Source organism: Mytilus californianus, unplaced genomic scaffold (genome assembly GCF_021869535.1).
Source record: "Mytilus californianus isolate M0D057914Y unplaced genomic scaffold, xbMytCali1.0.p SCAF_7, whole genome shotgun sequence".
Taxonomy (NCBI): Eukaryota; Metazoa; Mollusca; class Bivalvia; order Mytilida; family Mytilidae; genus Mytilus; species Mytilus californianus.
The window spans coordinates 111634114-111654700 of NW_026262723.1; the positions used below are offsets into that span (position 1 = coordinate 111634114).

Consider the following 20587-nt stretch of genomic DNA (forward strand, 5'->3'; position numbering starts at 1 on the left):
CTAAATTAAAATCCTGCAAGGTTTTTGTAAGAAAACCATCATTCCAATAAAATGGTTACATATACACTGTACCAAGAAATGTTGGTGCTTAACAAAGGTAACATAATTATTTTTTTAAAAGGCACAATTCCTTCCTCACCCAGAGAAATTTTCTGATAAAAAAAAATCCAAGAATTGTAAAATAGGAAACATTAGCTTCAATTTAAGGAGAGATATAAAGACAAGTAATTAGGGAACTATCCAGCCTAAAACAAAATAATGACAAAATAATAATACCCATCAAAACTTTGTTGCTTGAGATATAATTATCTCTCAGACAAAAATAAAGTGAAGAGAGACAATCCAGTCTCAACTTTGTTGCTTGAGGTATACTGTAAACCAACTTAATATGCGATATGGGTTTTGCTCATTGTTGAAGGCTGTATGGTGACCTATAGTTGTTAACTTCTATATCATTTGGTCTCAGGTGGAGAGTTGTCTCATTGGCAATAATATCATGTCTTTATTTTCACACTCAGCTCTTTTAAGTTGACTTTATGTTGATTTATTTTTGTGATCTTCTAACATTGTTAGTGTATTCATATGAAGGAAGATCTATGGTTGACATATTTTGGAATATTTTCTCAATTCAGTCACTTCTATTGGTTCATTGTATATCCTCAACTAAGCTTTAAAGAAAACTTACTTGCAAGAAATGCATAATAAAGTTCAGCCTTACCATGCATTACAACATTCACCATGCAAACATTCATATTCAAATTAATAAGAAATATTTCCAAAAAAAAACAAGACTAGCTATCTTATTTCTTGTATTATCACGTGGCCCCCAGAGACTTCAATGAATAAACAATGTTATTTCTATTTCTTGTATTATCATGTGGCCCCAGAGACTTCAATGACTAAACAATGTTATTTCTATTTCTTGTATTCTCATGTGGCCCCAGAGACTTCAATGACTAAACAATGTTATTTCTATATGATTTTCAGAATGGGTGAAGAGTTAGGAAAACCTCTTAAATCTAAAATTACAAATTTCAAGTGGTAACAATAAGAATTTTTCCCACATCTGTGAAAATTCTCATTTAAATTCACCGAAAACACACAAATATTGTCCTATTGGTACTAACATTGATATTGGTACTAACATTGATATTGTTTTTAAGATTTTAATACCCATCTAAACATGATTTGTATTTAGACTTATTATTGCTGTTTTTTGCACATTTTTTTTTGATCTGTGTGTTAATAATTTGTTCATCTTGCACTAAAGGTTTTTATCAATTGCTGTGAAGGAGGATATATGACTTCATAAGCCTATTTCACTGATGTTGTCTATGAAAATAGCAATAAACAGATTATCAATGCTCTTTCAAACTTGAGGGCTCTTGCCCTTCGATTGGATTGTAGCCAATAAACTCCCTCTAGTATGAAGATCCATCAATAATCTATAATTATCCTTCAACCCATTAATACTTATATTTTTTGCATTGCACAAGTTCATGCTTTTTTTCAAGATCTGGTTATGATGTTTTTTCAATAAATCCATTGGATGTGTACTGATTGACATTTTAGTCTGGGAGAACATGATTTATTTATTAATTAAAATTGGGTTTTGAACCAGCTTCTAGTAACTGTGAGTACCCTTAGATCAGTAATTTATTGTTTTTGTATTAATTTATTTGCTTTTGTGTTTTGTATATATCTAACAATTTGTGTCCTTCCTCACTGATTTTTACTGTTTGTTCATTTTTTGTTTTGTTTCACTACTGTCCAATGTTAGGTGAAGGGGTGAGCAAAAAATTTTGTATGTGCCTGTCCCAAGTCAGGAACTTGTAATCCAGTTGCTGTTGCTGGTAGCTGCCCCTTGTGTGTCCTAAATGTATGTTATTCATTGTTAAAGTATAAATAAGGCAATCATCTTTGACATATTCCCCATTTCCAATCTCAATTTTATTATTCATACCATATTTCCTTATTTCTATCTATATATTATTATCCTTTATCAATTTATTTTTCTTAAACAAAGAGTAGATCTATTTATCATTGATTTGCCCACTACATTAACCCTAAATACAGGAAAGTACTTTATCTAAATTCTAATCCCCCAAAATCTCAAAATTCTGAGATTGGTTCTATAATCATACATAAAATTGTTAATATAGCTACAAAATATACCCAGAAGTAAAAATAAAGTACACTACAACATCAAAAGCTAAACTTTAAGGGCAATTATAATGTAGAATTACCCAGTCACAGGTTAAACAAAGCCCTTATACTGTTGTAAAGAGTTAAGAATTCCACCAAAAGCCATACAACACACCAGAATATGACTAAAATAATAACGTAGTCCAATAAATAATTTTTGTAAATTGAAGTGACAATTAAAAAGTAAAAAAAAGGAGCAAATAGTGTTACATAAAATTCCACCGAAAGCAGGTAAGAAATACCTTTTAGTATTTCAGTTCTTATGGTTGTACCCTGAGAATTAATGGTGGTCGTTTTTCTTATTGTTCTCACAGTTTTGCCATCAAGACATTCAGTAAAAGTCTCTACAATTTCTGTAATTTCCTCACATTCTTCTTCTTCAGACTGATTTTCTTCTAATGCAGCATTTAAAGTAAGAAATAGGTTGTGTTTTGAATTGCACTTTTTTTTAAAGTTTAGTTCTATTTCCAAACTAGGATAACTACATTTAAAAGTCTTTTTTCAGTCTACTTTGGATTTCAAAAATAATGGCTGTAAAACTGAGGTTACTCTTAATCGGCAGCATTCTGATTATGACTTTAAGAGTAACCATGATGATAGTTTTTTTTTATATAAATATGCTTTCTTGTACCTTCATGTATCAAGGGAAATAATCTATTGTACTTTTTTAATATCAAGGGAAATAATCCATTGTACTTTTTTATATCAAGGGAGAAATCCTTGATTTACATCTCTTTTTTTTTTAGTTTAAAACATTTGAATTTTAAACATCATGGTTACTGCTTCTGTCATTGAACTAAACAAAATAATCATTAGTTTGTATATTTTTTCAATTGAAGATATCTCATGCTTTCAAACAGCCTCTCAATCCCATGCAATGTAGTGTATGAATATTACTTTGTAAGCTTGTAAATTATCATGTACAGAACACACAGCCATATGGCTTAACACAAAATTACATGCTCTTTGCTGAAAATATATCAAATAAACAAACAGATATAAACTGTTTTTTTCAAACCACATGTCAAAACATGCTAACCATATTATATTTGTTAATGACTAGTATCTATATGATTTGATCATTTTATTGTCTATTGCTAAGTTAGTTTAAGTTAAGTAAATACACAAATAATAAGTTGCATGTTATCCAAACAATTTCAATTTACTTTTTTCATATCATTTTCTCTCTCTTTTTTTAAAAGTAAAAATGAAATTTCATTCATCTTAAAAAATTTGACCTAAGCTTTTGCTAATTCTAAAAAATTAATGAAAAAATATTGAAACTAGAATTGAGACTAACATGACTTAAGTGTAGAATTGACTGTCCTACCTGACTGGGTATAATAAGTAGCTCCACCCAGTTAGGTATAAGGACAGTTTATCAATACTGAACAACAAACAATGTTAATGTATTGTGAAAACTTCCATAATACAAATACAATTTTACGGACAAATGGTCCATATAAGCTGAATATGGAAAGTTGAGAGGAAAAAATTTCACTAGAGTTTACCAACATAGGTCAAACTCAAGTACTTTTTAAAGTAAGTTTTATACATATGTAAATGTCATCACAATTTACTTGTAAAACTGTTTGAATGTCAATTTCTAGTTTATTTGATTCTGACAGTTAACATCAAAATTCTATGTAGTATGGAGGTTTTCACAATAACTACTATTTTGAGTAATGAGTTACAAAACTGTACAAATAATTGAGTAACATCAACAGCTTAAGTTCTGGAAACCATTAGTTAAAACATCCACACAATACATTTTAGGCCTCATTAATACTTTATCTTAACCCTTATGTTTCACTGTTGTCACCATATAACATCTACAATCTATATTTTAATTGCGAAATTCCTAAAATTTAAGGACTATTTTCTATAAAGTGGTCATGATAAAGTAAAATGAATTCTAAAATGTGTAGGAACTGTTAGATCTAAATAAAACAGGATTACACAGCTATCATCATCTATACCAAATTAGCAACAAATCTGATAAATTCTTTGGCATCGTATATTTGTGAGGGAAAGCAAAATAACCATCATATAGACATTAAATCAAATGCAATTACTGACATCACGAGTTATGTTTAACAAATATATTTAAAAGGTAAATAAAATTCATTGGATTGATGTCAGGTATTTTTCTTTATCAGTACCTGGAAATCAGAAAATTATGATCAAATTTTCTGATTTCTAGTTTTCAATGAAGTTTTTGATTGGTAGAGAAGATATTTAATGAAGTTTTTCATTGGTAGAGAAGATATTTTTAAGTATGAAAACAACATCAATATCTTAATGGTGATGGTTAGTACTAAATATCTTGAGTCATTGTAACAATTACTAGCAGAAAATTTTGTCAGTTTCTGAGATTTTATCCTTTGTGAAATAGAACCAACTTTAAAACTCTTTTATTTTTACTTTCTTTCAATTCATAACTAAAAATCTGTACTAAATCTAATGTTTCAGTGAGCAGAATAAGAAAAGGTCACTAAATTTTGGAAGAGGAATCTATTAATAATGATTAAAACAGTTATTAACCTAATGCAAATGCTCAACAGTGGAAATGAAACATGAGCAATTTCTATTTCATTCTTGTTTATCACATGGGATAAGAAAATTCATCACACACAAAAAACAGTAACCTTACAAACCAGCACTCTAATGTGAAACAACAACAAATGTATGTGTAAAGAGAGATTGATATTTTTAGATGTTAAAATAAAAACTAAACACTTCAGCTACTTTTGTTAAGAATTTTGAACAGTTCTTCTAAGAAAACATTGTGTTTGTCAACATTGCATGATAAAATATTTCCCTGCTCTGAAATGTCCTGTTTTACAGTACTGAAGCTATGCTATATTTTCAAAAGTTTGCTCCATCTAGGATTAAAAAAAATCTTCCAACATATAACATGTAACTTGTTGGCTTATTTTTTTGTCATTTTATTAACATTCTGAACTATATTTCAAGGTTCAAGTGCAAGGTTTTACCCAATTCATTTTAGAAACTATAGAAAATCAATGATAGTAAAGTGTTTTTGATCATGGAATGACTATTGGTAAATATTCTTATTGATGGAACATTCATAAGTATTCAAGTAACAGGTGAATAAAAAGAGATACAGGGCATTAATCAATGAGAAATCTCATCTAAACCAAAAAGGTATTTAGAGGTAAACATGATGTTCACACGATGATGTTGGACTATAAAGTAGTAAAGTTCGTTGTATCCAAAATTAAGGATTTCAAATTATCCCAAAAGCAGCTGAAGTGTGATATGTGATTAGAAACAAAAAGAAAACATTGAGGACTAGCAGTTATATGGCTACAATGTTGTACCTTCATATGTATCTTTCTCAACGGGGCTGGGAGGTGGGGTGTGCAAGCCTTCTTCATCTTCTACGCTCTCTGGAATTATTGTAATTATTATCTTAATTGTATGCTATTAAAGTATAACAAACAAAGTACAAGTATTGATAATTCTAAATCGGAAAAGTACATTTTTGTATATCAAATTCAGTTATACAACTTCAAAGAATATATAACATATTAACATAACTATAAAGACTCATAAAATATATGATCAATTTCTATTTAAAGCTATAACGGCTAAAAATACTTTAAAAGGACTATTCCTAACATTCATGCTTCTGCAGATACTAGGCTTTAATTGACATAGATATATGCAACTAAATCATGTTAGTACGCTGCATTAAATTATAGCAGTGGAACTTCATCAAGAACTTAGTAAATATGTTACTTTCGCAATGCAACTTTACACAGACATTACACAGATATTTGACAGATATTTGGAAATTCTAATTTGATTGTTGCCTTGAAAAATACTGTGTAAATAACTTTTTACAAGTTATACTGAGAAGTTCCACTGTACATAAACATACATATAAGTATCATTCCATGCTTAAAAGTAAATCTCCTAACTGTTGAGGATATAAACATGTTATACCAAATTTACTGTAACTCATTGAAACTAATACTAATATCCATTGACAGACAAAACGTTCCTTTAATTCATTATTTGTCTCTGAATTAAACAGATTATGTGTAGCTACTAAACAGGTATTTGTCAATAAGAGAGATTTTACAAATACAAATTATTTGCCACACATAAACATATTTTTCTCATATGAAGTGCTATTTGTGGAAACATGCAAAAGATTTCAAGATAAAAAAATTAATATAAAATAGCACATATAACCCTTTTTAAATTTAGTAATCAATAATATTTATATTATATATATATCATATATAAGTATATAAATAAATAAATACTTGAGTATCTTGTCACTCATAGATTTTCACCAATACTAATAAATAAAGTAAAATCTCCATATGGCTGTTTTTATAAAGGGTCTAGATAAAAATAAATTATTTCAAAAGAGATTTGCAATTGTATGTAAAATTCATAATAAAATTGTTCTAAATATAAAATAATGTTATCACATCAAACCAGGAGTCATAATTAGAATTTTTGCTTAAATCAAAATTAAGTGTGGTATTAGTATACTCATAAAAATAAAACTGGTGAAACACTGAATGCACATAACATAGGGAAAAATCTAAAAGGTAAAATACACACATTGTTTTAAAACTATCAATAAAATGTTCCAGCATGTTTGATATCTAATACAAATTAAATTTCTCATTCATGACAGTAGACGACCCTGAACAGAGGTCATGAAATATGCCTGACCGGCAAACTTCGGTCCAGTCAGAGAAATGCCAATTGTTTGACCAAATATCAGACAAATGTTTTTAATCTTACTATGTGATCAGGCAAATTATATTTCAGTCAGGCAAAATTTTTCATTTGCCTGAAAAAATGTCAGACACAAATTTCAAACTTTCGAGCAAATCTTGAGTCATTACAAGTATGTTAAAATATTACTTCCCATTAACTATGACAACTGTTACAGTTCAGAGATGGTGAAACAATAATCGTTAATATAAAATTCAATTGTGGTGGAGACTTGACAGTGCAGTGAAATCATGCTTCGGTACATTCATAGAGAATTACCATAAAACGCATAAAAATAAATCACAAAATCTCAGGGTTGTCCATGCATGACGGTACCTTTGATTTTTTGTTTTTGAGGGATTGATAACTGTTTCATGGTCTCTACCATATCTATAACAATATCCTGAGAGCTTGGACGTGAATTCTTTGTATGAACAATTTCCTCTTCTTTCAGTTCAGGCTGAACATCATCTGAAGATTTACAGTGTTATTTCAGTTTACATGGGCAATCTTCATAAATGTTGAAGGATTGAAAACTTAAAACTTCTTTTGACAGACAAAATACTGTAAAATTGGGAAAATTTAATGAACGGTTTATTTTCACTACTTCCACGATCAGAGGAGATTGAAGAAGAAAAAAAAAGGTAAAATTATTCTTTAGAGACAATCAAGATCAGGAACAATAAAAGCAAAATTAAAACTTGCAAAAGCTTTGGCCCTAAAAATAGTGAGAAAAAAAATCATTTAACAATATTCATTTAGGGATATTTAGTAATTTATTATATACGTAGAAATTTATAAAAGTAAATTTTAAGTTCTTAGCTTCACATATTTAAATATATGATTATTATCATTGGAAATGTTTTGATTCAGTTCTTTGTTTCCCATACTTTATGAAATATTAGAAATCAGTCTTATGATATGGGAGATGGACATCCTTTGCTTCTCATACTTTATAATACATTTGATATCAGTCTAATGATATTTGAGATGGACGTCCTTTGCTTTCCATAATTTATAATGTATTAGAAATCAGACTTATCATACGTGAGATGAACTTCCCTTGCTTCCCATACTTTATGATACATTAGAAACCAGACATGATATGTGAGATGGAAGTTCCCTGTTTCCTATACTTTATGATACATTAGAAATCAGTCTAATGTGAGATGGACATCCTTTGCTTTCCATACTTTATAATATATTAGAAATCAGACTTATAATATGCGAGATGAATGTCCCTTGCTTGCCATACTTTAAGATACATTAGAAATCATTGAATTGATATGCGAATTGGATTTCCTTTGCTTCCAATACTTTATGATACATTAGTAATCAGACATGATATGTGAGATGGATATCCTCTGCTTTCAATACTTTATGATACATAACTAAGAAATCAGTGTAGGTGAAATATGTGAACTAGATGTAGATGATGATGATCCATCTACCTTTTCTCTCCTTTTCTGGTTGATGTTTTAAATCGGAAAATTTGTCAAGCTGTCCAATTAAATCTAGAAAGTCTTCATCTCGTTTTTGAACTTGAACTTCCTGTTTTGCTTGTGGTCTACGTTCATCAACTGTAACCACCAATTCATCATCCCCTGCTTCTCTCTCTACATTAATTGAAGGTAAATTCATACACTTTACAATATACATTCAAAAATCTCACAGTTCAGTATTTTTGCATTAGGAAATTAACTAATAGACCCATCTCCTGGTGTAGCGATATGGAATATATAAATAAATAGTAAAGATATTTGATGATATTATTGTTATTCCAATATTGGTGCTTTGTCTTATCCCCAAAAACCTAGATTTTTTTCAAATAATATTATCAATTTTTGGTCAGATTATGCATACAATTCTTCTTTATTCCATATCTCACTATTTATAGTAAAATTTCCGTCCAGTACTAAATTATCTGAAATTCTCTCACAAATAGATGATACCATTTTCATTCTTTTTATAAATAGGTACATTAAAGCTTTTATAAAATCTTAGATCAAAATCCAAGCATAATACCATGCAAATCTGAAATGTTAGATGTCACACACTTCAAACTTCAAAATGGAACTGGACATGAAAAGCAAAACTTAAACAAGTGCCATTGGAAAACACAAAACTTTAAAACCTTTTTTTACTACAGCCTAAACAATGTTAGTATAACAAGTCATTTTACTTGAAAGGATTTAAACAAAAATGCCTGACAGTATAGATATAAATACTAATAATTAGAAAAATCTTTATTTTGTACTTTTAAAACTTAAATGACTGATTATAAATGTTAAACTACAATCAACAATAATTTTCTTTTTCGTAGATTTGCATTTACTATTTATATAATGTCATTCAGCTGTTTAAACGTACTGTCTGTTAAAATATAGACAAGAATAGAGTGTATATAGTGAAACGTATTGGAATGTGCATTCAGTGTTTGATAATTTGAATATAATCACCACAGAAGTATTAGTGAACTCAAATTTATCAGTAAAAAAAGAATAAGAATAACATTGTACTGAAAATATACATAACATAAACAAGTAAATAAATAGTGCATACATACACAACATAAATACATGTACTTATAAATAATGCAGGACACATTGTTATTTTGGTTAATTATGAATTGAGTTCAATTTGATTAAATTTAACCTGTCTTTAGAATCTAAAGTTGGTAACACTGTTTTTGTTTACCATTGATAATAAGCATGGCATTTTAAAATATGATGAATATTTTAAAACTAACATCATGCAATATCGTCAGAATTTAAATGAAAGGAATTTGATAATATATGTATGATGCATTATTCAATTCAGGTTATAAAAGGATAAAATAATGAATACAAGATTTAAATAAACACAACAATAATAATCTTTTATAAAGAAATATAAATACAAAAAATATACTTAAATGAAACATGCATATCAAGAAAGAAAACAGATTTGCTTTAATTAAGAAAATTTTCCAGTTGTGTTGCCAGAGATGAAAGAAGAATGAGGCATGCTGTTTCTAGCGGTGGCAGCTCCAACAATTGATTAAATTTGTGATAAGGTAACATCTCGATGCCAGCAATTTATTTAGAACAAAATATGTATTGTTTATTTCATATGCAAACTTAGAAGATAAAGTTCAATATCCAAATCGGTTTTCTTTTTACCTTAATATAGTAAAACCATGTTATTATTTATATAAAGAATATATTAATAAATAATGCATTTGTGCTCTATTTTTCAAATAAAAAAGGACCGATATTCCTCAGTCCAAGTTCTAAGACTACAGGTTCTCTGAAAAGAAATGCTATTCTCTAAATTCCTTCCCCAGTTTTTGAAATTAGAAAGTACCTTAAGTATTTTTTCCCCCTCCATACCCCCCCCCCCCCCCCCCCTCCTAATTTTTTTTTAACTTGGATCTCTCTCCTAGTTTTGAAAATGCAGCTGTCTCATTAAACTTAAAGACATCCCCTTTAAAAGTTGTATGTGCAAGATAGACTTTCATCAAGAATTAAAAAGAAATTATGAATAAAAGGGAAAAAATAAAGTGGAATGTATTTGTTTCCAATCAAAAACTGTGAAGAAAGGATAACTGCTTTAAAAATTAGTTGGATAAACATAAAGTACAACAAATTAGTAGAACATGCAGTGTTACAGATCACCACACCAACAGGGATGACCATGCAACTGGTACCTTGCTGTTGTTGTTTTTGTGGTGGGGGAGCAGCTTGCTGATCAATAGATTCTACAATTGATATTATCTCTTCTGGCGACAGACGTTCATGTTTTGTATGAACGATTTCATCCTCAGTTACTGTTGGCTTGTCATCAATATCTAGAGTTACATTATCAAAACCGTATTAATGAGCAGTTAGTTAGAAAGCGTAACCTTCCAAAACAAAAAGTTACATCAAATACATTGTAACTAATTAATATGTAAACAAGTTTGAGTATGCAAATCATATTCTGTCATACTGTCAGTCTTTTAACTTGTATGAGGTCACATAACTCCACTCATGAAATATTAGATCCTCATTCATGTTAGCATTCAATTTGTTATCAATTACAAGACCACAATATTGGAACTCACAATTGGTTTTCTAACAATTAGTTCTAGATCAGCAATACAAATCCTTAGCAAATTAATTTTTACACAAAGCTTAAACATGAAATAATGCCCAAAACTGAGCGAGTTAATGAAATGCTAAGCTATAATGCAATGATTTCAACATGTATCAATATCAGCCTTAAAAGCCATATCATATCTTATTCACCAGCCTTCTGTGAAATATAATCAGTTAATTGCAATACATCTTTCTTTTATGTAACAATATTAATAAAAAATAATCTAAACTACGAGTATACTTTGTTATAAGCTTTTCATTCTTAGAAAAATACAGAAAGATTTTACATGAAAAGAGGAGTTATAACCTTATTGCTTTTTGCCCACCATTCCTGGACTTCACAGACATCCTTGTAGAATTTTGACATTATAAAAAAAATATGGAATTTTGACATTATAAAAAAAATGTGGAATTCCACAAAAGAACATTTCAAATTAGAAGAGATTTATTCAGTGAAATAAAAGTCATAAAATATATATTTTCTGGCCAAAGAATTTTGTACATTTATATAATGTATAAAAAGTTGAAGCGAAGAGTAAAGAAGTCTGTATTAGTATCTAATGTTATGCTTATTAGGTTGATTACAACATGGAAATGTTCAATATGTAAGTCTGGTTCCCTGTTTCATTAACACATCTAAAAAGAACTAATTACTATGCAAAGCAAAATATACCAGCAATGTCTTAAAAAGATCAATTGGCGACAAAAACTAGTATACTGTACTCTGCATTTATAAACAAAATATCATAGCTCAAACTGTTGTTTTTTTTAACAATTCAAAGGCTTTTTTTCCAAAAAAATGAGTGATTATAGTAGTAACTAATGATACAGGGAACCAACAGCTGTCGACAGATTTCAGATGGGTGTACCTTCTCTGTCTACTGTTCCTCGTTCTTTATCCTGGCTATATTTATCAAGTTGATCAATTAAATCGAAGAAGTCGTCATCTTGCTTTTCTACTTTAACTTCTTCTTTTGCTTGTGGTCGTCGTTCATCAACTCTGACCACAAATTCATCTTCCCTTGTTTCTGTTTCTAAAGGTGAATTGAATTAGCCAGTAAAATGCAAAGCAATGAAAACAACATTTATTCTTCATATCCAAAACTGACTAATATCCTTGGCTCTATCGTTAATGAAATCACAATTAAGGCTCAGAAGTATATACAAAAAGTTACAAAATTTCATGAAAAAGATCATTTAGGCTGAACTTGATAAATGAAAACCTGTGAAAAATATATCACTGATCATCAGTTTTTCAAGTAAATAATTTAAAAAAAAAATGAAGATATTAAAATAAAGAAATACAATTGTTTTAGCTATTAGTCTTCCTTTCCCAAAATGATATTGTTATCTTGCTACTTTTAAAATAAGTTGCTTCAGATGAACTACATTTTTTAAGTGTTGTTTTCATCATAATTATTTATTAACAATATGCATTTTGAAACTAACTATGGTCTTTTTCTAGTTAAACATTAATGAAAGCCAGAATCCATTCCGTATCATGGAGTTAAATGAGTTTCACGATCAGTCAGTTTTGGAATACAATACACAATGTTTATTCACAAGTCCCATTCAGTGACAATCAGGCATGTTAGTAAATTTACATCAATTCATAAATCACTGTAGGAACAATGATTCCAAACTAAAGTCATTTCAGAAATCATTGTATGTTTCTCATCAACATCAATAAAAATGTTTTACATATTACATAAAATTATGTAAATATTTAGCTTACAAATTGTTTATTTTTCCTTATTCAATATATAATATATGAACTGGAGACTACTAAAAATTCGAGCTTTCAGCATCTAAAAAAACTCTCCAATTTAGCTATAAGGTATAATGACAATTCATAACAATTGATACTAAAATCATGTAAATGAAACACCAATAAAGTTTTTATGTCAAGGGTCTAACTCAGATAGAAAGAACAATAGAAAATAAAAACAAAAGTGTGAAACCCACTTGATTGAAACTAGAATTTTTAGTTTAATTTTTCATGGATTCTAACAAAAAAAATCTTAAGTCCTTCCTACTGGTTTCCTGTTATTCAAAAGGTCTAATGGAAAACAGCTGAAGTCAGATCAAAATTTGTTAGGTCCAGTAAAATGTTTAACAAATATAGAGTGACAACCAGTGAAAGTCCAGAATTACACTATGTGTTCCAGTGAATAAACACTGTATACAAACTGTCCTTCAAACATTGGAATATCTGTTTTATGATGTAACTTATCATCAGGACATACACTTTAATTTACCCTATTTCAAACTCGCCAATTACAAAAAATTCCAAAACTAAGTATATATATATATATGTCCCCTCAAGTAACACAACTAAGTCAATAGACAAAAGCAAGCAAAACATAAAAAATGCATTGTCCATTTTTACCCCATGCAGATGGGAAGTATCAAAAAACCTGTAAAATTTTCTACAACATTAATAGTATCTTTTTCAATATGTTTTCTGAATAGAAATATGTCTGAGTATTCAATTTTTTAGTGGATTGAGAAAAAATGTATTTTTATAGGAACCTGATTTCGTGGTATTTACAAATTCTATATATGAGCTTACAGAAAATTTGTATTTCTTTCAACACTAAAGCTTGTGGTTCAGATATACCAACAATATCTAGGAATTTTAATATCCAATGAATGATGATGAATCCACAGTATTTAAGATTTATTGCATTTTAATGCCCTGCATTTCCAATGTTCACCATTCTAATTACTTTATTTATATGTATTAAATGTGTTGAAGTCCGGTTGAGGATAACATACCTTCTTCTAAAGCCTGAGGAGCTTGTTTATCATCAGAACTTGGAGATTCCACTACAGATTCAGATTCCTAAAATAAAGTCAAAGTCAAATAGTTATTCTTTTATAAACTACAGCAAACCAATTAAAAAAAAAAATCTTCCATTCAAAATCATATGGAAAATCATCATAATTATGCATCTTTGGAATATAAAGTTTTGACAATTAAAATTGTTAAAAGGATACAGTCATTTTCGTAAGTATTTTTCAATTTACTTATCTCCGTCAGTGTTTATATCATTTAAGATTTTGTTTCTGCAATAGCTTGAATAATCAGCCTTAAATTCATACCATATAAATGAATTTGCCACTTCATGGCCTTTAACAGCTTGCTATGTGGTTTGGGTTTGCTCATTGTTGAGGCCGTATGGGGACCTATAGTTGCTAACTTCTACATCATTTGGTCTCTGGTAGAGAGTTGTCTCATTGGAAATCATACCAATACCACATCTTCTTATTTTTATATCATAAGTGGTAAACAAATGTATTAACACAGATAAGTTTTCATAACATGCTTCTAACAAAGCTTCATCTTTTCCTACAGAAATCACTACAGCGTTTATCTAACACAATGATTAACAGCAATCTAAAAAGAACAATGTAACAAATGACTGTCTAAACTGCATCAAACTGGGTGTATTAACAGTTTGATTGTGTGTATACAATAGTTACTCTACAGACATCACACATTCACAAGTCTATTAAAAGTTTAAACTGTTTTGTGTTAGGTGCACAATTTAGGTTCAAAACATGTTACAGACAAATTTGGCAGAACAATAGACTCAAAACAGTAACCATTCAGTTTCTAGATTTGAAGCAAAAAGTTTCTTGTAAAAATCCTTCATAAATCTTTTTTTTGTTAGATTTGTCTTATATGCACAAATGATTCAGTCAAGAAAATTGATCAATTCCTTCATTAATCCAATCTGATCTCGAAATATAAGGTGATTTATCATTAATATTTCAATAATAGACTTGTCTTGTATATTACAATGCACTGAATGCAGTTCAGTCATTTTAAGGTCATGAAGACCTCCATTCATGCTTGAGTAACTTTTTGTTAAGTTTTTACTATTTCTTAATTACAACCTTGTCAGTTCAATCAAGCCACAGTAACATACATTTCACTATAGAGTGACTTTTTTAAAGTTTTGCAATTACAAATGTTAGTCAATTTCTGAGAAACTTTTTAATTTATCTTTATCAATTAATACTTTACTACCAAAGTTTTCTAGCATAGAACTCTTGAGTCTATTTTAAAACAGCAACACGTTTGTTAAAACTTGTTGGGTATCTGCCAGTACCTTTAAACTAATAATTTTTACAAAAGAGAACAATTATGCATAATTTCAACAATTTATAAAAAAAACACTACTTTCCTACAAAACATTAAGAATGCAATGCTCATCTTAATGTTATTCCAGAAAAAAAATGTTACAAATAAAGAAAAGAGTGTCAAAATATTTCACTGCAAAATTAGAAATAAAACAAAAAAGGGAAGACATCTCACCTCAAGGTCACCCATCATCTTAACATGCAAAAATAATAAGAAAAGTTAAAATGAAAATGTGTATGCATGCTATTAAAGAACATATTCATTATGTGCTCCATTGGAAACAAATGTAGGGAAGGATTTTAAAATATTTTTAGGAAAGCAAAAACTCCAGATTTCTTATTTGCTCTGAAGTTGTGGAGAATGGGAGAAAGAAAGGTACTTTCAACTCCAAACACCAAAATTAACTTCTCGCATCATTTTCTTGAATAGCAAAAAAAAAACTTATATTTCAAAGTTTAATACCTTATATTGATTAAATATTGAACATCCCTATAGCTTTCTGAAACTCTAATGAAGTTACTACAACAATAATAAAGTAAATCCAGTTAAATAAATATTCTATAATAGGATACCTTAACCATATCTTGTTCATCAAATTGTACATCTAATGACATGTTACGCTTCATTGAATCTTCTCTAGATATTCCAACCTCCTCAGTAAAAGTGTCAAAACCTGCAAACACAAGAGGAAATCTCCATTATTTAAGTGATTAATACTTCACACAGATCACTTGTACACTTTATTTTCAATTATCTATTACTTGGCAAAATTCTGATTTCAATTGGGGTTTGTTTAGGCATTTCATCAAAAGACTTAAACCTTGTTATAATATTGGTTCCTATAAAAAAAAAAAACAAGCACGAATTGAAAAAAAATTATTTAAATTAAACAATCAACGAAAGATCTGAGCAGCAGTAAAGGTAGTTAACTTGTCTAATAAAAATAAACAGCATGTCTTTCTAAAAATTAATGTGAAATAAATATAATGAAACAGAGTATCAGCATTTTAAATCATATATATATATATATGAAAGCTAGCATGTCTGATAAAACTTTGGTGACATTGCTTGGTTTGTATGAATGTATATATTGTAACCATAACAACCACTAATTACCTGATTGGTCCATAGCAACTCTAGCAGCAGCTGCCTCCATCTCATCCTCAACATTCTCCACATTATATATACATTTCTTGACAACATCTTCTCTATTGATCTTTATTAGAGCTCTTTCTAAGGCTTGACCTGTAGAGTATAAGTCAAATCAAAATGAAAAACCTGTTGCTTAACCATTCAATGAAAATTAAAAGTCATAAATGACATTATATAAGATTCTATACGTGATTACAGCTGTAAGACAGATTTTATTGCTTAATGTTTAACTACTTTAACCAAATGTTAAAAATTCAAAAGGATTAATAAACGTTTTGTATCCCTTTTGGTAATATTATCTATCTCAAGTATTTCTGCAATGATTGAGGCTGTCTTTCAGTTCCAAATTGGTTATAAACCATTGTTGTTTAATTCAATAGTTTTATCTTCTAACTGTTCTAGCATAGAGAAGGATTCAATGTTGATAGTTATTTATTTATAATGTTTGTTGTTGCAATAAGAGTTTTCTGTACCAATGTCTAAAACATGGAAAGAACTTTAAATTTGTTCTGGTTGTTCATGGATTTAATGTATTGAATACCAATAACATTGAATGGACTTAAATATTCCTAGTTATGTGATAGTTGCTACAATTGTTTGGTTTAGTATGTTTATCCACTCATGGCAAGTGCTTGGTCGTTAATAGTTTTGAGTTTGTTGATCATATTTCTAGTTATCTGATAATTGTTACCTTTCTTCGGTTTAGTATCTTTAGTAGCAATACACAGTTAAGAAAAAAAACTTAAAATTGACACTCATAATTCTTAACCACCATCTTTCCCTTGCTTTCTAACAAGTAAGGCTTAATGTTTTTGTTATGTGCATATGTATGGAAACAGTATCTTCCATAGATTTGATTTCCAATAGTTAAAATGGTGACATATAATCTTTTTTGGTGTAACCATGGCAACAGTCTGCATTTATTTGATACAAAATATTGCGAAAAGGGGGGTGAAAATCTCTCAAAAGTCCCCAAAATTTGGTTTAAAGAAGAATTTCAATCCATTAGAGTGATACCTTTTCTGAAACCATTGACATTTATCTATCATGAGGTCCAAAAAAAATCATAAGCATTTCACCTCATTTTTCCATAAAATTGAATTGAAAAGTTTGAGGGTCAAATATTTGTTGAAAAACACTACAATAATTCTGGACCTATGGGTGGTAAGGTGTGAAAATACGGACTGTCAAATAGAAAAACATGCCAAATGCAATCTTAAGTCATATAAACCCACTTTGAAGGCTATCTTATTCTTCAATACAATAACTTTCATATTTAAAAAATTCACCATGGCCAAAAAGCGAAACTCCTAACTGTGTATTGCTTCCTTTATCCACACAAAGCAATAGCATGGCAAGAGCTTGGTCATTAACAGTTTTGTATAGTTAACTGACAATTGTTACCTTTGTTTGGTTCAGTATCTTTATCCACCCAGAGCTGTAGCATGGCAAGAGCTTGGTCATTAACAGTTTTGTATTGGTTGTTAATGTCATTAATTTCTGATGAGGAAACATCTAACTGTTGAGCTAACATGACCCAATCTCCCTTCAGTGTATCAGCTACATCTGTCAATCTGATGGAGGCCTGTTGTACTCTGTCTTGAACAACTACAAGTACGCAGAAATAGCAATTAAATTCTTTAAGTTCATTGTGCCTTGATTGATTGATTGTTGGTGCTTAACACCACTTCCAGCACTATTGGCTATATATTTTAATTGATGCAAAAAGTCGGTGTCCCTGGAAAGAACCAGAGACCTTCAGCAGGAAACCTGGCAATACTAACTACTAGCCAATTAAGATTGGAGTAGAAAGAATCTGCCAAGTGAAGGGTTCAAACTCACAACCTCAATGTTGACAGGCTAGTGATTGTAATAATAAATAATGTACTGCACTGTAAAAATTGGATTGAAGAGGGGGATAAACACCTAATGAATCACATGACTCTGTTCAAACTGAATTTCATTTATAGCTATATAGATATTTTTAGGTATTGAAATCATCATTGCTCTGCCTAGGTGAACAAGTTTGCATCAGGTGATTTTTTTGGAAAGAAAAATGTTTGATTTATATAACTATTAATAAATTGAAAATTGTATTATTAAAGTATTTACCAATACCATGTTCTTTGATAAGTGAGGATCTGTTTCTAAGTTCTCTAACTGCCTCTCCATCCATTTCCATGGAGGATGACTGAAAAAAAAACATACCATAATGCATAAAATAGTGGACAATAATCAGTAAAAATAGTGGACAATACAACAAACAATACAAATATAGCATATTATATCAGTAGCATTGCAAAATCTTTAGACTTTTAGTCTAGAATGTTTACTGTTTGTGCAGTACTGTACTGCCTTTTCTAGAGTTGAAAAGTCAGCCTCACTGGTCTTAGGATATTGCATTTAAAAGAATAAATTCATTATCTCATTGTTTTAACAATGTATACAGGAGCTCAAGCTACATTAAAATCACAAGACACTCTAAAGAACACTTCAGTTTTTTCTGATTCCATCTTGAAGCAGACAGCAGGAAATTGAACAATGGGAAATAACTCTCTGGATAATGCTAAATTAGGTAATGCAATGCAAGAAGTGAATCCTTATGAAAAGAGAACACAATTATTCAGGAGGCACATTTCTTTATAACAATTAATGCAAATAGGAAAAAAAATTCAACTTTTCTTTGTGAACAATATTTGACAGACTGTAGTGTCATTTCAATGCTTAGTGAATTTCAAAATCCAGGTAAAACCCTTATTTGAAATGCATTTTAGATTGCTCACATCATAATGAAGATGTGTACTGAGTTTCATGATGAATAGTGACAATAACTTGAACTTCATTTTCCCTCGGTAAACTATACTTTAAACCAAAACTTTAATCAAAGGATAGATAAGAAAAATAACAAGAGGCTCTCAAGAGCCTGAATAGCTCACCTGTAATTTTTTGCTTAAATCTTTCATTAATGATTATTTTTGATTTTCAATATATATTAATGAGTGGCTTAAAAATGACATTTAAATGTTCTTTGTATCTGTCATATTTTCTTCAAAAGCAAAAAAATACATTTTACCCCTATGTTCCATTTTAGCCATAGTGGCTATGTTTCTTGACGTACAAGAAAATAAAATACAAAATTTATACTAGATACTCTGAAACTCATTCAGCCCAAGTTTGGCTGAAATTGATTCAGCAGTTTCAAAGGAGAAGATTTTTTAAAGTAAGCAAACTAGATGAACAAATTGTGAAAAATTGTCTTTAAAGGGCAATAACTCCTTAAGGACACATTTGACAATTTCGGTCAAAATAACTTTTTTGTAGATCTTACATTGCTGAACATTTTTGCTGTTCACAGTTTATCTTTATCATTAATAATATTCAAGATAATAACCAAAAACTGCAAAATTCCTTAAAATTACCAATTTAGTGGCAGCTACCCAACAATGGTCTGTTAGATTCGTCTGAAAATTTCATGGCTGATAAAACTTGGCCTAATTAACATTTTAACCTCTCATCAGATTTGCTCTAAATCCTTAAGTGTTTGAGATATATTAGCAAAAAACTGCATTTTACCCCTATGTTCTATTTTTAGCCATGGCGGCCATGGTTTTTGACGAAACAAAAAATAAAATACAAACTTAATTCTAGATACCCTAAGGATCTTTCAGCTTAAGTTTGGTTGGAATTGGTTCAGTAGTTTCAGAGGAGACGATGTTTGAAATATTTATACCGGACGGACGACGCTGGACGCCAAGTGATGGCAAAAGCTCCAAAAGGAAATGTGAGCTAATAATCTTTACAATTATTGGCTCAGCATAAAATTCTACCAGCTGTAACTTTTAAAATAGACAAATTTTGGGGGAGGGTGTCAGGAATATGACAGTTGTTTTCCATTTGTTTGATGTGTTTGAGCTTTTAATTTTGCAATTTGATAAGAGACTTTCTGTTTTCAATATTCCTTGGAGTTTGGTATTTTTGTTATTTTACTTTTGACAATTCAGACATGCCAATTTTGGATTAAATCATATTTTATCTTTAAATTTGGAACTTTAAATCTTATGAGTAATTTCAACTCCCTACTTTTTATTTCAAAACATTGCAAACAAGAGGCTCTCAAGAGCCTGAATCGCTCACCTGTATTTCAGAGGAGAAGATTTTTAAATGTTAGCAAACTTGATGAACAAATTGTGTAAAATTG

The 20587-nt window shown here is 29.6% G+C and overlaps 1 protein-coding gene across 50 annotated transcripts in view; it reads right to left on the reverse strand.

Annotated features, from left to right (window-relative positions):
* Nucleotides 1-20587, reverse strand: part of LOC127708564 (ankyrin-2-like) — a 192752-nt gene that overhangs the window by 57103 nt on the left and 115062 nt on the right. For 26 of the 50 annotated variants that reach the window (XM_052213477.1, XM_052213528.1, XM_052213491.1 and 23 more), the window contains 11 exons: nucleotides 18502-18580; nucleotides 17794-17997; nucleotides 16354-16482; nucleotides 15810-15910; nucleotides 13866-13932; nucleotides 11957-12121; nucleotides 10658-10798; nucleotides 8421-8585; nucleotides 7306-7440; nucleotides 5550-5618; nucleotides 2448-2600 (listed from right to left, as the gene is read on the reverse strand). In XM_052213477.1, the coding sequence (XP_052069437.1) occupies nucleotides 2448-2600; nucleotides 5550-5618; nucleotides 7306-7440; nucleotides 8421-8585; nucleotides 10658-10798; nucleotides 11957-12121; nucleotides 13866-13932; nucleotides 15810-15910; nucleotides 16354-16482; nucleotides 17794-17997; nucleotides 18502-18580 (1408 nt within the window). The remainder of the gene's footprint in view (nucleotides 1-2447; nucleotides 2601-5549; nucleotides 5619-7305; nucleotides 7441-8420; nucleotides 8586-10657; nucleotides 10799-11956; nucleotides 12122-13865; nucleotides 13933-15809; nucleotides 15911-16353; nucleotides 16483-17793; nucleotides 17998-18501; nucleotides 18581-20587) is intronic. The other 24 variants (XM_052213527.1, XM_052213520.1, XM_052213498.1 and 21 more) reach the window with 18 other exon arrangements.